General features: G+C 41.4%; 1 protein-coding gene across 1 annotated transcript in view; it reads left to right on the top strand.

The window, feature by feature from the left end:
- LOC307118516 (sodium/glucose cotransporter 1-like) overlaps positions 1-18,299 on the top strand; it is a gene marked incomplete at its 5' end in the record, with an annotated part of 43,768 nt that extends 25,469 nt beyond the window's left edge. The window contains 13 exons of the mRNA XM_079804159.1: positions 1,954-2,058; positions 2,528-2,587; positions 2,722-2,826; positions 3,372-3,477; positions 5,309-5,389; positions 11,311-11,522; positions 12,933-13,068; positions 15,034-15,141; positions 15,227-15,377; positions 15,475-15,643; positions 15,788-16,003; positions 16,510-16,609; positions 17,232-18,299. Coding sequence (XP_079660285.1) covers positions 1,954-2,058; positions 2,528-2,587; positions 2,722-2,826; positions 3,372-3,477; positions 5,309-5,389; positions 11,311-11,522; positions 12,933-13,068; positions 15,034-15,141; positions 15,227-15,377; positions 15,475-15,643; positions 15,788-16,003; positions 16,510-16,609; positions 17,232-17,446 — 1,764 coding nt within the window. The 3' untranslated portion in view covers positions 17,447-18,299. The remainder of the gene's footprint in view (positions 1-1,953; positions 2,059-2,527; positions 2,588-2,721; positions 2,827-3,371; positions 3,478-5,308; positions 5,390-11,310; positions 11,523-12,932; positions 13,069-15,033; positions 15,142-15,226; positions 15,378-15,474; positions 15,644-15,787; positions 16,004-16,509; positions 16,610-17,231) is intronic.
- Positions 18,300-19,168: the final 869 nt, after the last annotated feature.

The following is a 19,168-nucleotide window of genomic DNA, read 5'->3' as shown; positions in this document are numbered from 1 at the left end:
GATCACAGGAATAAATTACATTTTAAAATATACTCAAATAGAAAACAGTTACTTAACATTTAAGTAATATTTCACAATATTACAGCTTATTTTGTATTTTTAATAACATAAATGCAGCCTTGGTGAGCAGAAGAGACTTCTTTAAAAACAATTAAAATAGTACAGTTTCCAAACTTTTGACTGGTATAGTGTATGTGTGTGTGTATATATATAACAGAACTATATACAATCTTAGGGCTGTTTTCTTTTAGACATTTGTGCTCTATTCCCCCACCTTTCTGAATAGATTTCAGCAGTAAAGAGAGAAAGCATTTGCAGTGATGGTTTTTCTCCATTTACCTGACAATTTATAGTTGCTGCTTGTTCTTCCACGGACAACCGAACCGATGCTTCTACTACAACCATAACTCGTGTGATGATGTGACGTCAAATGCACACGAGCAGCAGCGGTTGTTGCCAAGTATTCATTCCCGGGGGATCAATCCAAACTAATAAACGGTTCCATTTTCATATTTCTTTGCCTGCAATTTTTGTTGCGGCCGCGGTACATTATAAAAGTAGCCCAGAAAAACGCAACCCGCAGCTCCGTAACCTTTCCCGCGACTCCTTTTTTAAAATAGCCCAATTGTGCGGAAAACCGCGACCCTGGCAACAATGCTCCTAGTGCTCAGGTGCCGGTCGCGTGCAGCGCTGCAGCCACGTAAACAGAGTGTGCCCTTCCCCCTACTGACTTTCACTTTCGGACGGGTACCCGAATATGGAAGTGAATGAGAGTTTGTGATTTTTTTTTTTTTTTTTATGCCTACGTGAAATTCTGCATCCATTGTACGATTTTTGTATTTATTTTTGTCCACCTCGGAAGGGCAATGTGAGTCGAGAAGGGCATATGGGCAGTTGCCTGGGCAACCTGAGCAACCCCCCTGTGCCCTGATTGATCCTATGAATGCATGTTTTAAAGAATTTAATGTACAGTTTAGTTAATCGCCGTTCTAAACTAATGTGCTGATACATTGTAACGCACACATATACAGACAGCGCACATTCTATTTTGTCTCTTCTTGTGCTTGAACGGATAAATAAACCTTACCAAATTGAACATTCAAGTGATTTTAAACTATTCAAGCGCAAGAAGACACGAAAAGACTCAATTCAGTATACTCGCGAGTTGTTTTCTGTGACACCGAGAGCGGAGCCACGTCTCTGACAACAAGCGCGCCCCGAAACAAGATCACTTTCGCTTGGGTCCTCACGAAAGTTTGCCAATTGTATGCTCTTTAAGGCTTGCCAGTTTGAACACTGCGATTTTAGACCATTCAAGCACAACAACTCAATTCAGTGGCCAATTCACAAGGAAACATCCTTGTGACATCCCAATACACTTTAGGTTCTAGTTTCCCTAAATTACAGATATGGCATGATAATGACCCAAACTGCCCCTCCGTTTCAGAACCTTGATATCATGGTAGGGTCAATGACATCTTTTTATGGGGCCATAATGCACTGATGCCAGATGCGACCCACAATTCATTACAGCTGATATGCTTTGTTCATGCAGTTTTCATGGAGCTGTCATGCTGGTCCATGCTAAAGTTATCCCTTAATACGAAAGTTTGAAGCTTTTTACTTGTTATTACAAAGTTCATTGCAATCGTTATTGTTTGAGTTACACCTTAGGTTGTGCACAAGAAGCAGTTTTTATAGCTTATCATTATGGTGATTGTGTTGCCAGATATAGTCAAACATAGACAGAGTTAATATATTCTGAAGCAAGACGCTTCACATACAGTTCCCAAAATCCTTTGCTAATGACTTTTGTAACCATTCTGACATGCAAAAAAGTAGCAGATCACTTGGATTTCTGTTGAGTTTAACCCCTCACACTTAATATCAAATATGTGTTTATTAGTAAATATAATATGAAGCACAACTAAAGTATCTTAAACTTTTTTTCAGATTGGAGCCTCTCTCTTTGCAAGTAACATTGGAAGTGGGCATTTTGTGGGACTAGCAGGAAGTGCAGCAGCTGCTGGTATCGCCATCGGAGGCTTTGAGTGGAATGTATGTGGAATGTAAAAAAAGCCTAATAATTACATTTATGATATTTAATAATTATAATGTGTCTTGAATGTATGTGTCTTATATGCATTTACAATTAAAAAATCATTTACGTATAATGATAAAAATGTCAGATATCCAGAACTGATATTTAATTAAAAACAGGTTTTATTTCTTTATTTATTAACTAGTGAACTAAATGAGCAACTAAATGGGCAATACATTTTTACAGCATTTATTAATCTTTCATTTTAGTTAATTGTTAATGTAAATGTTAGTAAATGTTGAAATTAGCATTAACTATTAATAAATACTGTATTGTTCATTGTTAGTTCATGGTAACTAATGTTAAGAAATTAACCTTATTGTAAAGTGTTACTCTTATTTTTAGTTAACAATAATAAAAACACTGATAGGAGTATGTATAGACTAAATATCTGTAATTCAAATCTTTTTCATTTTCCCCTCTAAGGCTCTTGTTGTTGTGATTTTTCTGGGATGGCTCTTCGTGCCCATCTACATAAAGGCTGGGGTATGCTTACATTTCTACCTCTCCAACCAGAATTACAGAACAAATCTGTCAAATATTGCTTACTTACACAACATGAATGTGAACTTTATCTCTGTGGTATCATTTTTATGGTCCTTTGTTGACGATATCTGCAGGTTGTGACCATGCCGGAGTACCTGAAGAAACGCTTTGGTGGACAGCGTATCCGTATCTACCTTTCTGTGCTGTCCCTGTTTCTCTACGTTTTCACCAAAATCTCTGTGAGTCCAAAATCTGTCTCAGCCCTTACAGAAAAGTACAGGTATCAAAGGTAGTTGTCATGCAATATTTTAAGGACACTTTACTATCAGCCGTGTAACATGCTACGTTAATTAATATGAATGCAGTTTTTTTTTTCACCAATTATGAAAGAATACTTGCACACATCAAGTACAAAAACATTTGAAATAAACTAAATTGTAACCAGTTGGTAGTTAAAAGACCAAAGATATACACTATCCCTTATGCTTTCATATTAAGTTTTACCTTACATTTGCATATTTATGACAATGATTAACTGAAAAATCATCTTCATGCTGCTGTCTGTCCGGCCTCTGTATTTAGTTTGCTGATAATCTTTACATGAAGTCTTCACTAACACAGGTTGTAGTTGTAGCCTGGAAGAGCTGTGATTTCCATGTGGAAATATCTTTTATTGCCATGTGAAGTCAGACTAAAATAGGTTTGGATTATAAAGATAAAGACCTTGTTTTGAAACACAGTTGAAATTGCACCACATAATTTTTCTCCCTTTTCCACCTCTCAGGGGGACATGTTTGCAGGAGGCATTTTCATCAACCAGGCTCTGGGACTGAACATTTACCTGGCCGTGATTATTCTGCTGCTGATTACAGCTCTTTATACAGTAACAGGTCTGTTGACGTACTGCAAACTTTACACTGACACATTGCACTATATAGTGTATGACCACAGGTGTGTGAGTACATATATATACTGTATATATATATATATATATATATATATATATATATATATATATATATATATATATATATATATATATATATATATATATATAGTAGTAATTTATCATTTGCATACAGTATATTTGCATCATACCCACATTCCCTGCATTCCAAATGTTTTTTTATATGGTCCCTGAAGCTTATACAATAGAGAGTAAAGTCCAGGGTTGTAGGACCATGTGGTGGGATGCTTACTATAGCGTGATGTGTTTGTGTTATGAGTAATTGCCCATTCTGACAATGGATGATAAGCCTGTGCAAGGCAAGTTTTTGGTCTGTTGTATAATGGGTTTATCTCAGGAATCAGCCCACTAATAAACTGTACACAAAGAGCTCAAAATAATAAACATAAGCTTAATCTGTTTAAAAGCTTATATAGTAAAGCTTGCATTTATATATATTTATATTAATTTAAAACCAAATTTAATTTAAAAGTTTGACCCTCACTCTTTGTAACAAATCCTTCCCTCGCGGGTCAAAATGACCCAAAGCCCTACAATTATGCTTTTTTTTTTCTTGTCCAGAAAGCTTATTTCATTTCATTTAGATAATATTTTTTCTACTTTTAAATTATTTGTTTTTGGAGATTTTTTTTTTTTTTTTTACCTTTAAATTTCTAGATTTTATCAATAAATAATCATTTAAGCATATTCTTTCAACTTAAATTCAAAATAACTACAATTTCAAGAAATACAATTTCATGCATAACCCTTTTAATTCAGCTCAAAATATCTTGCTTTGCCGAAGAAATATTTCATGACTCTTGCCACTAGATGACCTTAAATGGCCTGTTTTGCTTGGTCCTAAAGTCAGTTTCTCTTCAGTACACTCTAAAAAAAAAAAAGGTTCTATATTGCACCAAAAATGGTTCTTGGCTCGTAATCATAGGGGAACCTTTTTCAGTGCTATATAGCACCGTGCTTCAGTGGTTCTTCAGCGGTTCTTCAGAGGTTCTTCAGCGGTTCTTCAGAGGTTCTTCACCGGTTCTTCACCGGTTCTTTGACTAAGGTGCTATATAGCACCTCTGAAGAACCGCTGAAGAACCACTGAAGCACCAAAATTGGTGCTATATAGCACTAAAAAAGGTTCCCCTATGATTACGAGCCTTTTTTTTTTTAGAGTGTATGCATTCAGATACATGTAGACATTATAGAATAATTTTTGATAAAGTTTTAGCATTTTCAGTTCACATTTTTAGGTTTTTCTATGTGTACTGAAGCATTCCTCGCATCCCATTAATTCCTACGGGGGTTAAATTTGTTACTTTAACCTAACTCCTCGAATCCAGGAAAAAAACATTTGTGTATTCGTGGTTTAAGTGCAACAAAAATTCTAGGGTCTTGGACCGCTCCGATGAACACTCAATTTTTACGTTTCTTGTCGACCCGAGGGAAGATTGAACATTAATATAATAATTATATGACTATATTATACATTACAATAAAATATAATAATTAGCAGCAAAAGATGGGCAGTTTTGTCTCTAAAATTATTTCACTCTAAACTGCTTTCATTTAGAGCAAGAGATTTAGTGCATCAGATACATGTCACTTTACTCATAGCTGATTGGTCTAGTTTTGGTCTGCGATCTCTAACCCAAAATGAATGCTGAATCCTATGAAATGAATCCTACCTATATGTGCAGTGTCTCTCTACTGTCTATTTTTCAGTTGCTAAGTTGATTTTCTTTGAGAAATCTTCACTGTTTCTCCTACAGGTGGTCTAGCTGCAGTCATCTACACAGACACCCTGCAGACCATCATCATGGTTGCGGGATCATTCATTCTCATGGGCTTTGGTACGTCCATTCACTCTTTATTGTACGTTTTGGATTTAATAAAAAGTCTGCTAAACGACTACTTGCTTCAACATCAACCGTTCCCTTACGAGAGTACTCTCGTATTGCGTTTTGCTAAAACGCTATGGGGGAATTCCTTTCCTCGAGATATTGAAGCAAATTTTTATCCAAAAATACCATGTACACGCAGTGCAGCTGCACAGCTCTCAGCAGGAAGCAGCTGCGTGCTGATTGGCTGTGCTGCTGCAACTGCAGCAACCTATGGCGAGACCGTGGGGCGGGACGGACCAATCAGGTCCTTCCAAATTCCCGCCACAAGGGGCAACAGAATTTGCATAGCCAAGGGTATATAAGACCCACTCTCGCAAGGTTAGTCAGATTAATTCTTCTTCAGCGACTTGCAATCGCTGAGCTCCGGATCGAAGCCCGCCGTCGACACGCACCCAGCGGAACACGCAGCCTGAGGATGTCGGATTCTCCGCCTTCAGCCTGCCTTCCAGCTGCGCCATCCGGCGTTAAAATATCCTTTATACTATGTATGTGTGTTTATGATATGTGCGTTGCTGCCAACGCCACTTCTAAGAGCTTCTAGCTCTCCACCTCTCTTCTCTCGTGCCGCCGCGTGTTTACGCCGCGAACAGAGAACATTGGTCCTCCGCCGCTTCAAATAAAGCCGAGGACAGACGGAGCGCTCCTCTTCTCTCGTTCCGTCGCGCTAAGGCGCCGCGGACAGAGAATGTGATACCCCACGGAGCTCTCCCTTTCTCTCGTTCCGTCGCGCTGAGAAGCGCCGCGGACGGAGAAGGTTTTCCCAGCTGCACTGATGACGCCGCGGGCATACAGAGTTTCACTCCTTCCTCTCTCATCCCCACCGCTCTAAATGGCCGTGGACAGAGAACATTATATCCCCGCTGCGGACATACAGAGCTCTCCCTTTCTCTCATTCCGTCGCGCTGAAACGCGCCGCGGACCGAGAAGGTTATATCCTCGCTGCGCTGATGACGCCGCAGATATATGGAGCTCTCCACGCGCCTCCCTCTCTCTCCTCCGCCGCTCTAAATGGCCGTGGACAGAGAATGTTATTCCCGCCGTACTAATGGCGCCGCGGGCATACGGGGCTTTTCACTCGCTTCTTCTCTTACTCCGCCGCCCTGAAATGGCCGCTGACAGAGAATGTGATACTGCCGCCACGCGGATGGAAGATGTGCACTTCTACACACGAGTGAACTCAACATAAGCTCTCCTCACTCTTCCTTCTCTCTCGCCCCGCCGCCCTGATATGCCGCGGGCAGAGAATGCTAGAGGAGAGACATGCGAACTCAGGCTGCTGGATATATCGAGAACGCGCTTACGTCACAGCCGTTCTCGCTGCAGCGCGCGCTTGCTGCCAAAGGTAAATAGCCTTATATGGCAGCGCGCGCTCTCTGCACAGCGCGCGTTCGCAGACGAGAGCGCGTCATAACACGCGCTCTCCGTCTGAGCATAACGAGGTCATAAAATGGCTGCCAAGCTTGCGCCTTTTTCCCCTCAAATATCACTTCTCCCAGTTCCCCTATTCAGGCGGCTGGAGTGGTTCAACACTGTAGGCAATGTGTCCACTACATAGTGTGCACTCCTGCATAAGCACTGTTAATTCAGTGCCACAAATCACTCAATAAACCTGATATTCTCCCAGTTCCCTTAGTTCAGGTGACTGGAGATGTAACATTGCAATAACTAGCCTGTGGCCAAACATGCTCAGTTGCACATTGACGCTGTTATGCGTTTACCTCTGTGAATTCGCTCGCTGGCGTACGCCGCGAATACTCTAATGTAGTGGCGCCCATTATACAGTGCGCGCCACCACACATTATTTACAATGAATCAGAGCTTTCTAGTGGCTAGGTAGACCCGCGCCTGCAGAGCACGCGCTATCCATTAGCCCTGCCGCTAACGTGCACGTGGACTAATCCGCAAGAATGCGTCCACTTTACAGTAACACTATCTAAACACAGTGTTACGAGTTCGTCTGTAGGCAGGTGCCAACATCAAAGTTGTACCCCTACACTCAAGCACTTCCCTATGTTCCCCAGCTCCCTGCACTCAGGCGGCTGGAAACATTATTCCTACAATCGACGAGCCCGCAACAAACGCGCTCGCCTGTACACATGCACCATTTCCCCGGCGACACAAAGCGTTCGCCACTATTCTGCGTTCTCCGGCCCCCTGCACTCAGGCGGCTGGGAACACTATTTCCCTATTTACTATTTATGAGCCCGTGAGCAACGTGCTCTTCTGTACACAAACACAATCCCCTTGGTAAGCGCCACTTCCAAGGCGACCCAATAAGGCGTGCGTCACCATTCAGTGCACGCCGCCTCTCACAGTGCTACTAGCACAATGCATCCGGGCTAACAGGTCCCTGTTACTCAGTGACCCGCCCCACAAATTAATTCAACCCTTGGCTTCGATAACAAGGTTACTCGCTACAGTTCGCTCGCAGACCACCGTGCTTTCGCACTGTGGTAGAGACAGCGGTGAGAAGTGACATGAGTCACGTGCTTCGAACCGAAATATCAAACTGTTAAATTAAGGGAGCGGTAGAAACCGTGCACCCCTCACAGAGCGAGTCAGGCTTTTACAGTCGCTACTTCCTTGTGCCAAAAGAAGGGGGGTGGTCTCAGGCCATTCTAGATTTCAGACATCTGAACAAAGCCCTTATGAAGCGCCCGTTCAGAATGTTGAGAATGAAACAAATCCTCGCGCACATCCGCCGGGTGATTGGGTTTTCACTGTGGATCTAAAGGATGCCTTTTCCACATACAAATAGCCCCTCATTACAGGCCATTCTTGAGATTCGCCTTCAAGGGGAAAAGTTTACCAATACAAGGTGCTACCTTTTTGGTCTATCTCTGACTCCCCGCACGAAGTGCATGGAAGCGGCGCTAACCCCGCTGAGGCTTCGGGGAATGAGAATTCTCAATTATCTCGACGACTGGCTCAGAATAGCTCCGTCAGAGATAGTTATTAAACCACAGATCTTGGCTTCTCAACCATTTAGAATGCTTGGGACTCAGAATCAACGTGGCAAGAGTTTATTGTCTCCCACACAGAAAGTTTCGTTTCTGGGAACAGTATTGGACTCACTGCAGATGAGCATGCGACTGACGTCACAGCGTGCGCTCTCTGTTCAGATCCGAGCGGTTTCCCTCAGGTCCGGTGCACGCATTCCTCTCAAACACTTTCAGAGGATGCTGGGTCTCATGGCCTCGGCGGCGCTAGTTCTCAGACTGGGTCTGTTGCACATGCGCCCCCTACAGCACTGGCTGAATCGCCACGTTCCAGCTCACGCATGGCTCTCGGGCCGATTGCAAATCAAGGTAGACCACAGCTGTGTGTTGGCTCTGGCTCCTTGGAAAAATCCCGTCTGGTACCAGACGGGCGTGAGTTTGGGCACTGTTACGAAGTGGAAAGTTATCTCGACAGATGCATCCAACCTAGGTTGGGGAGCCCTTCATGAGGGCAGGCCAGTCTCCGGTCTCTGGTCAGACTCGGAGAAGAGCCTTCATATAAACTGTCTAGAGATGAAAGCGGTCACGCTATCGCTAAGAGCTTTCCTTCCGTACATAAAGCACCACCATGCCCTGGTCCGAACGGACAGCAGGTCGGTGGTAGCCTATATAAATTGCCAAGGCGGTCTGAAAATAATCGATCTGCACACAATGGCGTAAGAAGTCCTAATATGGGCAGAGCACAATACGCTGAGAGCGACTCATGTGCCAGGCATTCTGAATTCGGGTCCGGACATGCTGTCCAGGTGCAATTCAGACAATTGGGGCAGTTCTTGGAGAGGCAAAAGTGGATCTTTTCGCCTCACAAGGCTATGCTCAATGCCGAATATAATTCTCCAAGCACAAGGATGCGTTGGCCCACGAATGGCCCAACCTTCCTCTTTATGCTTTTCCCCCAATCTCAATGTTACCATAGGTCATAGAGAGGATTAGGGAGAGCAGATGCGCTGTGCTTTAATAGCCCCGCTTTGGAGAAATCAACCTTGGTTCTCACTACTGAATCAGATTTCGGATGCAGATTCGTGGCCGGTCCCGCTGAGGAGAGACCTCCTCATGCAGGCGGGACGGCAGATCTGGCATCCCCGTCCCGATCGATGGGCGCTTCATGTCTGGCCCATCAGCGGGTACATGAGAACCTCTCTGAAAAATTATTGAATACCATTACTGAAGCTAGAGCCCCCGCGACCAGGCGGCTCTATTCAGACAAATGGTCAGTCTTTTCGGACTGGTGTAAAGCGCGAAGTCTGACCCCACAGGATTGTGAAGTGTCAGAAGTGCTTATATTTTACAAGAGCTTCTGGACGCGGGTCGTTCCCCCTCCACGCTCAAAATTATGTGGCTGCTATAGCAGCGTATCACATTCAAGTGAACGGACTAACATTGTTCGCTTCCTTAAAGGGGCTAGAAGGCTTCACCCACCTCGCCCCCTCTTCAGTCCTTATATGGGACTTGTCCAGTGTCTTGGATGTCATGAAGAGCTCTGCACTTGAGCCTCTGCATTCGGTGAGCTTTAAGCTCCTGTCACTAAAGACCGCTTTTCTGCTGGCGATCGTCAGTTAAGCGAGTGGGTGATCTGCACGCGCTCTCTGTGAGCGCCTTCGTGTCTGGAATTGGGCCAAACGACTTCAAGTCGTCCTCAAACCAAGACATGGATATGTACCTAAGTGCTTTTGACTCCGTTCAGAGCACAGGTCATTTCACTCTCAGCACTTTCATCACCGATAGATGAAGAAGATGCTAATTTGCTCTGTCCTGTCAGAGCGCTGAGGATATACATGGAGCGTTCCGCTGCTTAGGCAACTGAACAGCTCTTTGTATGCTTTGGCGGCTGCACCTTAGGGTGCGCGGTTACAAAGCAGACCTTGTCACGATGGATAGTAGATGCTATCTCGTTGGCTTATGAGTCTAAGATCTCAGCTGCCCTTTAGGCATTAAAGCCCATTCTACTAGAGGCATGGCCTCTTCGTGGGCTTGGTCTATTGGCATTTCTCTAAATGATATGTGTGGCGGCAGGCTGGGCCTCCCCGTCCACTTATCAGATTATATTAGATGTCCCGGCCTTATAGGCTGGGCTTCTTGCTGTGTACAGTTTTAACCCCTTAAGGCTCGAAAAGTCCGGTCTGGGTTAAGTATTGTATAAGTCATAGCACATTCCTTATACGGCTCGAATTATCTGGCCATTCATTATTCCTGGCCCGACTATGTCCGGTCTATATATTATATTACACGTATATCGTGTTCATTCTCATTAAGGGCTTGACTCAGGTCTGGCTCATTTTGGGACTTCTTGATATCATATTACGGGCCCACCTAGGTTGGCCTGGGTTTGGTGTCGTCGGCGTTAGAGCCGTTAAGCAAGCACGGCGTTTTGCATTGGTCCCCCATAGCGTTTTAGCAAAACGCAATACGAGAGTACTCTCGTAAGGGAACGTTTCGGTTACTAACGTAACCTCGGTTCCCTAAGATGAGGGAACGAGTATTGCGTTTTGCTTGCCGTGCTTGCTCACTTGCTCAGGAGTCGCTTCAGTCGATTAACCTGACTAACCTTGCGAGAGTGGGTCTTATATACCCTTGGCTATGCAAATTCTGTTGCCCCTTGTGGCGGGAATTTGGAAGGACCTGATTGGTCCGTCCCGCCCCACGGTCTCGCCATAGGTTGCTGCAGTTGCAGCAGCACAGCCAATCAGCACGCAGCTGCTTCCTGCTGAGAGCTGTGCAGCTGCACTGCGTGTACATGGTATTTTTGGATAAAAATTTGCTTCAATATCTCGAGGAAAGGAATTCCCCCATAGCGTTTTAGCAAAACGCAATACTCGTTCCCTCATCTTAGGGAACCGAGGTTACGTTAGTAACCGAAACGTTTTCTTTCAGCATTCAATGAGGTCGGAGGCTATGAGAACTTCAAGGACCGTTATATGAATGCGATCCCGTCAGTGGTGGGTGTAAACATCAGTGAATCTTGCTACACCCCTCGTGCGGACTCATTCCACCTTTTCAGAGACCCCATTACCGGCAATCTGCCCTGGCCTGGAATGGTATTTGGTCTTACTATCCAGGCTACTTGGTACTTTTGCACTGACCAGGTACTGATCATTTATCAAGGCTGCTGACTCCTATTTATGCAGTTACACTCTCTAGATTGTGGCTACTTTCTCTTAAAGCTTTATTCTGTATTTTTTAATTTTTTAAACATAAGCATTGTGTTTAACGTGCTAAGACATTCACACACACAACTGACACATGTCTTCTGTGTCACAAACTGCACTTTTATCTTGAGTTTCCCAGAATAAACAGAGTGTTTCTTGTTTTACCCAGAGCGCGTCTAAGTTTAAACAGACTCACGGACAGACCACGGTTATGTTAGTTCAACAGTCCATTAACAAGACTTAAAGCTTAACTGTTTCAGATGTCCCATGTTTGGTTGCCCTAGTTTGGGTAATTTGGGTGACATTACCAAAAATCTATAATATATCAACATTTGAGCTTCAAAAGACACATGGAGACATAAACAGATTCACTCATGTCACTTATATTGTGATGAGGATGTTCTTCCTCTGAGGGGAGGTTATTGTTTAGGGAAGATTTTTTCCAAAAATTGTCATATCGGCAGATGTTTATGTTTTCACGAACAGTATTCAATATTCTTTTATCAATATTCTGGCATTATAGAGAAAAATACAGCCATCAAAGTTTATTATATCATGACGTACATTACCTGCATCTCAACAATTGTTTTATTTGCGCCTGTTTTTTTTATTTATTTCTCTATGCAGTGGTGATTCTGGATCATTTTAACCCGGGGTGCCTGATATGTTTTATGTGGGAAATTATGATACCTTAGATATATATTATATGAAATGTATAAGTATAAATGCAATTTTGAACGAAATGACAAGCAGAAAAATTAAAAAATTTGGGCCAGTAAGGTTTTTGTAAAGAAATCAATACTTTCATTCAGCATGGACATGCACTTTGAATTGATCAAAAGTGATAGTGAAGACTTTTACAAGATTTCTATTTCAAATAAATTATGTTTTTTTGAACTTTCTATTCATTAAAGAATGCTATATTAGGATTTCCACAGAAATATATCAACATTGTTAATAAGAAATGTTTCTTGAATATCAAATTCATCATAACATATCAGAATGATTTCTGAAGGATGACACTGAAGACTAGAGTAATGATGCTGAAAATTCAGCTTTGATCACTGGAATAAATTACATTTAAAATATATTCAACTGGAAAGAGTTATTGTAAACTATTAATATTTCACAATATTACTGTATTTTTGATCAAATAAATGCAGCCTTTGTAAACTTAAGAGACTTCTTACAAAAACATAAAAAAATGTTTTTTAATCTTTTAAAAACACACACATATATATAAAAAGTTAAAACTATAAAGTTTTAAATCAGTCCTTTAACCATACTAATTCTGAGCACTAAAATGCTCCTCAGGGTTATTCACACAAACACTCCATCTTGTTTTAGGTGATTGTGCAGCGCTGTCTGTCTGCCAAGAGCCTGTCTCATGTGAAAGCTGGCTGCATCCTGTGTGGTTATCTCAAACTTCTGCCCATGTTCCTCATGGTTTTCCCTGGCATGATCAGCAGAGTGCTGTACCCAGGTGAGAAAGATTGGCAGCATCCTGGCTGAGCTGGGTAATAAACGGATTAACTATTTTGTAAGCCTACATGTTAGCAAATATGCTGACTGAATCCTGACTGAGTGATATTATATGGCAACATTAATGTTTGAGGTGATGTATATGGCCAACTAGGTTTTGTTAGAATTAGACTCTTGACAGCTCTCGACCTGTGCTTAGAAGCATACTTTCTTGTTTTTATGACATGTGGACCTAATTCATCCTTATCTTGAGCAAAATAAGCAAGCTGACATCTATATTTTTTATTTCGAATATATACATTGTCATAGCCTACATATTTTAGTTTGTCAAGAGATTTAAAGCACTGTTTTTGAAGAGCGTGTATGTGCGTACGAGCACTATTACTTAAGAACGAGCCTTGATTAAATCTGGAAATAAAGCAAAATAACTGAACAATTTTTGAATTAGACTTCAGATGCCATGTCTGTAATTTTAGCAAAAAATCTGGCATTAATTTGATCTCAAACAAACGAAAAGAAGTTATTACTACACCAGCTACATGAAATCCTTAACCAACGTGGTTGAACAACAAATTTGCGTTTTCGGGACACAGTCGTGATTTCTTCAACGCATCGTACCACGGTAGTTAAGCAGTGAGCTAAAGCTTAAATTAAAATTAGATGGAAAACTTTTGCTTTTTACAGTAATTGAAAATTACAATTGTTGTAGTATCTGAAATAAAATAAGTTTAAGTTGTAATACTAAAATGTATCAAACTAAAACGGAATTAAAAGGGTCCATTATGCCCTTTTACAAAGTCTTGATTTTGTTTTCGGGGTGTACTAAAATATACTTTCATGCTTGATTTTTGATCAAGCTTATTTTACATTATTACAGCACCTCTCTCCTTGGTTCGAACCTGACATTTTAAATTAAGCCCCTCCTTCCGAAATACAAAATGTGCTGTGATTGGTTAGCTGGCCCAGTGTGTTGTGATTGCCCACCGCTTAGCGGGTGTTTGGGAAATGTCACACCCCTCTATAACCGTGAGCTCTACTAGATGTAAATATTAAGGATGCCGTCAATTTTCAAACTAATTCAATCCTGATTCAGAGTGACTTAACTTTGCAAGCACGGATTTCACAGGCCGCTTCAGAGTGGTGTGTTGTTTTTACTTAAACATTTTAGATACAATGTTATACACCATTTAATCATGATAATCAGTAAACAGTAATCGATCACAAAACCATGGTTAATTGTTCTAAGTAGCGGTGAACAGCCTTACAAAAGCGAGAGCTTAAAAAAGCTATAGTAAACACTATATCAACACTAATGTTGGCTAGCAGGCTAGCGGAGGCAAAGCTTTGCCCTTTGTTTACATCATAGCAACAACATAAAACTTATAATTGGAACTGTTAATAGAAAATTCAACTACAAATAATAAGACATACTTACAAGTTGTGATCCACAGATTGTCCTGACAAAGTGGGAACTGCTTCATTTCAGGAGAAGCTTTTGTGCGTAGTGGTCCTGGAAGTTGTTCTCCGTAAAATGTGCAGCACAGATCTAAACGTTGGGCTTTCAATGTTCAGGAACAGTGTTTAAAATAAATTTTAACCATTCTAAGTTCGCCAGCCTTGGGAAGGTCAAACGAGTTTTGGAAAAACAGCATCTCTTCAACATAGCGACAACACTGTCTTCTCTAATGCAGCTAAACCAGGCCTCGCACCTTTTTTTTTTTTGTTTATTCCATGGGCGGGGATTTAGTCCAAACGAGTCAAGGGTAAATCTGAAATTCATGATTCCAGAACAATTCGATTTAGTGGAAATGGTATGTGGACATTGTGACAAGAAATTCTGTCAATCCAAAAGTAATGCGCACCCATTTTTGTGATGTTTTGTATGAAATGTGCATCAGAAGGTCAGTAAATAGTGAAAGACTATTAGGGAAACTAATATTTGTGTATATTCTCTTGTTTGTGTTAGATGAGATTGCATGTGTGGATCCAAACGAGTGTGACTACTATTGTGGAACCAGTGTGGGCTGCACTAATATTGCTTATCCTAAACTAGTGGTGGACCTGATGCCAAACGGTAACATCCTGATATTTCTATCTCTATACATGCTTTGATTGATCTGTCTGGTGTTATGGGTCTAAACTGCTGTGTGTTTCTGAAGGTCTCAGAGGCTTGATGTTGTCCGTCATGCTGGCCTCTCTGATGAGTTCACTCACTTCCATCTTTAACAGCGCTAGCACTCTCTTCACCATGGACATCTACACCAAGATCCGTCCCAAAGCCAAAGAAAAGGAGCTCATGATTGCTGGGAGGTGCGTTCTCGTGTCTGTTTGTATGTGTTGAAATTCTGACCTTGTGAGCAGAAAATGATGTGAATAGGATCTGAGATGCTTGTGTTTTTGCGTGCAGGTTGTTCATGTTGTTTCTGATCGGCGTGAGTATTGCATGGATCCCCATCGTTCAGTCGGGTCAGAGCGGCCAGCTCTTCGACTATATGCAGTCCGTAACCAGTTATCTGGCTCCTCCCATCGCCGCTGTCTTTATCCTCGCAATTTTCTGCAAGAGAGTCAATGAACCAGTGAGTCAGTCCTTCACATTGTAAAGTTTCATATATTTTTGTTTCCATTTTGCTTGTTACATTTTTTTTCTCTCTCAAAACCGGTCAAGAATCTTGCTGTTGATTTTTTTTCTTTTGACACATAATGCTGATATTCCCTCACAGGGCGCTTTCTACGGGTTGTGTATTGGTCTGTTGGTGGGTCTGGCTCGTATGATAACCGAGTTTGCTTATGGCACGGGTAGCTGCGTGAGCCCCAGTAACTGTCCCACGATCATCTGTGGTGTGCACTACCTCTATTTTGCACTCATCCTCTTCAGCCTGTCCTGTATATTGATACTGGGCATCTCCCTCGTGACCAAACCCATTGACGACAAACATGTAAGCTCTTCTTATAACAAAACTTTTCAGTATTATACAGTGTTATTAATCATGCTTCTGTACCACCATATTTTTCATTTAAATAATTTTTTCCCCATATATTAAATATTCTTATTTCCCTTGAATTACACATATTATATACACTGTCTATAACATTATGCTCTTCTTATAACAAAACTTTTCAGTATTATACAGTGTTATTAATCATGCTTCTGTACCACCATATTTTTCATTTAAAGAATTTTTTCCCCATATATTAAATATTCTTATTTCACTTGAATCACACATATTATATACACTGTCTATAACATTATACTATATTTCACACATTTGGGATGAGAAGATTTTTTTCTTTTTAAATAAATTAATACTTTTATTCAGAAAGGATGCATTAAGTTTGTCAATGGATAGAAGTCTATGAAGCAAGTGTATAACTATATTTCTACCTATAAAAAAGCAACTTCTCTGTCACGGCCCCTCATTCTGTGGCCCTTGTTGTTGTGCAGCTGTACAGGCTCTGCTGGAGTTTGAGGAACAACACTGAGGAGAGGATAGATCTGGAATTAGATGACTGGACTGACGACCAGGATTCGATGGAAACCGATGGTACGTCTGCATAAGCCACCAAATACATAATCATTGATAGGTAGCACAGGGAGCACTCACCAGTTTTGTTTGCAACGTGTATCTCATGGCTCAGTGAATGGACTGTGGGTGTCTGTGGGTGTGCCGTCTGATACTGAGACTAGGTTATTATGGCCATGATTAACTGACTAGATTGTAATTTGTTCTAGGAAAAACAAAATATGTTGATCCAGGCACGTCTTATTTGTGTAAATCACATTGTAACATATATTAGTTTTTAACAACCAATAACAACATTTACATTTACATTTACATTTAGTCATTTAGCAGACGCTTTTATCCAAAGCGACTTACAAATGAGAGCAATAGAAGCAACTACAACAGTCAGAGGCTACAGTATGCAAGTGCTGTAACAAGTCTCAGTTAATCTAACACAGAACACACAGGATTTTTTTTTTTTTTTTTTTAAATAAATTAGACAGACAGAAAAATGAATAGAATGAATAGAATGTTAAGTGCTATTCTTGATTGGTCAGGTGCTGCTGGAAGAGATGCGTCTTTAGATGTTTTTTGAAAATGGCTACAGACTCGGCTGCTCGAATTGAGATAGGCAACTGTTTCCGTTTGTCTCTTGACCCTGCAGAGGTTCGCGAGGAACCAGGCTGTTGTAAGAAGGCCTACAACTGGTTCTGTGGCTTTGATCAAGGCAATGCCCCGAAACTGACTAAAGAACAGGAGGCGGAGATGAAGCTGAAGCTCACCGACACCACTGAGAAACCTCTATGGAGAAACGTGGTCAACGCTAACGCTATTATCCTCCTCACCGTCTGCGTCTTTTTCCATGGATTCTTTGGTTAAAGATCACACCAGTATCACCTCAGTTAAGGATATTAGACCTGTATTCTGTGGACAGAATTGTTACCTTATCAGTAACATCAAGCTCAATGTGATTAATCAGATTGTAAATCAGAGTTTCCAAATTCCTCTTGAAACACTCAATACTTCCTTTTTATATAATCATGTGCTTGTTTTTTGCTACAGTATCTAATTTAAACATCGACTGTAAAAAAAAATGGACGTAGTGTCCGTGACGTCACCCATAGGATTCTGAAGAGCAGTTTTGAAGCGTAAAGTAGGGACGAGCTGGCCGTTGCCATCTTGGCAGGGGGTCATCGCGCGTCACTCCCGGATAACAGAAAATAAGCAAAAGAGGCAGGACGTGCTTGTTTTTTGCTACAATATCTAATTTAACACATGCCTGGCAGTTTTTACTGTACATTACTTGTCCAAAAATCGCATGTTCTTCCTTTATATCTTTTATATATTACAGAGTAACAGTTCAACTAATAATACAAAGTTCTACTCCACTTTGCTGTATGTTTCCTGTAAAGTCTTCTGATGCACTCGTTATTGCAGTACACTGTGGGATTGAATGAGGGCACTCGATAACGTCCACTATAGTTTCGGACACCATTTAAGGGTATAGAGGGCAATTTTGGATACAGCCCATGTGTCACTATTGCTTTGTCTGTTACATGTCGTTTGAAATGTACTCACTTTACTGAACATGCACACAAAACACTGCAAGTTAACCTGTCAATTATAACTAACGGCAACTGTAAAAAAAAAACATGTTCATGCTTTATCACAACTTTTTTTCTTTTGTCAAATAAACTTGTTTATAAATAAATTGATGTGGTTCAGTTAACATATCACAGTTTCTGTCAATTTCATGTAAATCTTGAGTACCTATACAGTATTATTGCATCCTTCATATCTCCGAAAAGTCTTTAGTTTTATCATATTTAGTTTTATCATATTTAAAGACAGATACGCTGTACTGAGTCTTTCTGAATAAAACTGAGCGGCTGGTGGCGTATCATGTGGGCGGAGCTACGTCACGAGCGCACGCCGCTATTGCATTGAGAGCGTCTAAAAGCTGTAACATCCTAAACCCAGCGATTTGATTTCGCCCTGCAGCTCAGTCTGAAAACATGTACATTCATTTATCCTGCGTCTGTTACACTTTTGCGGGAACCAATCACAGACTGGCTTATCCACCTGGCGCACTATTGGCGAGTTTAACACGATGACGGATAGAGAAGCGATGGGTCAATGCCTGTTGATCACGCCTCTTGTGGTCTGATTGGTTGAAGGACTATCCAATTGTGTACAGTCATTTGAATTATGCTCGTTAATCACACCTCTTGTGCAGTAGAAAATACATAGCATACTCCCCAGACCAATGTTCAATCTTAAATTGAGCTTGGTCTGGTGATAGCCAGTAGCCTAGAAATCTAGACACACCCTTAGCGGCAACAAATCTCTGGTCAGGCCAATCACATCATGTATAGAGTCGGTGGGCGGGCTTAAAGGTCCCATGGCATGAAATTTTAATTTTATGAGGTATTTCAACATTAATATGAGTTCCCCTAGCCTGAATATTGTCCCCAAGTGGATAGAAATGTTGATCGGTGTAAAACCGAGTTCTGGCTGTCTTTCTCTGCCTTTGAGAAAATGACAGGCCAGACTAGCCAATCCTGAAGTCTCCTGGTTTGACGTCCAAGCAGGAACGGTTTC

Source organism: Gobio gobio (assembly GCF_949357685.1).
Source record: "Gobio gobio genome assembly, chromosome: 22".
Classification (NCBI taxonomy): Eukaryota; Metazoa; Chordata; class Actinopteri; order Cypriniformes; family Gobionidae; genus Gobio; species Gobio gobio.
Note: the sequence above shows the minus strand (reverse complement) of the source record. Positions and strands in the feature narration are given on the sequence as shown.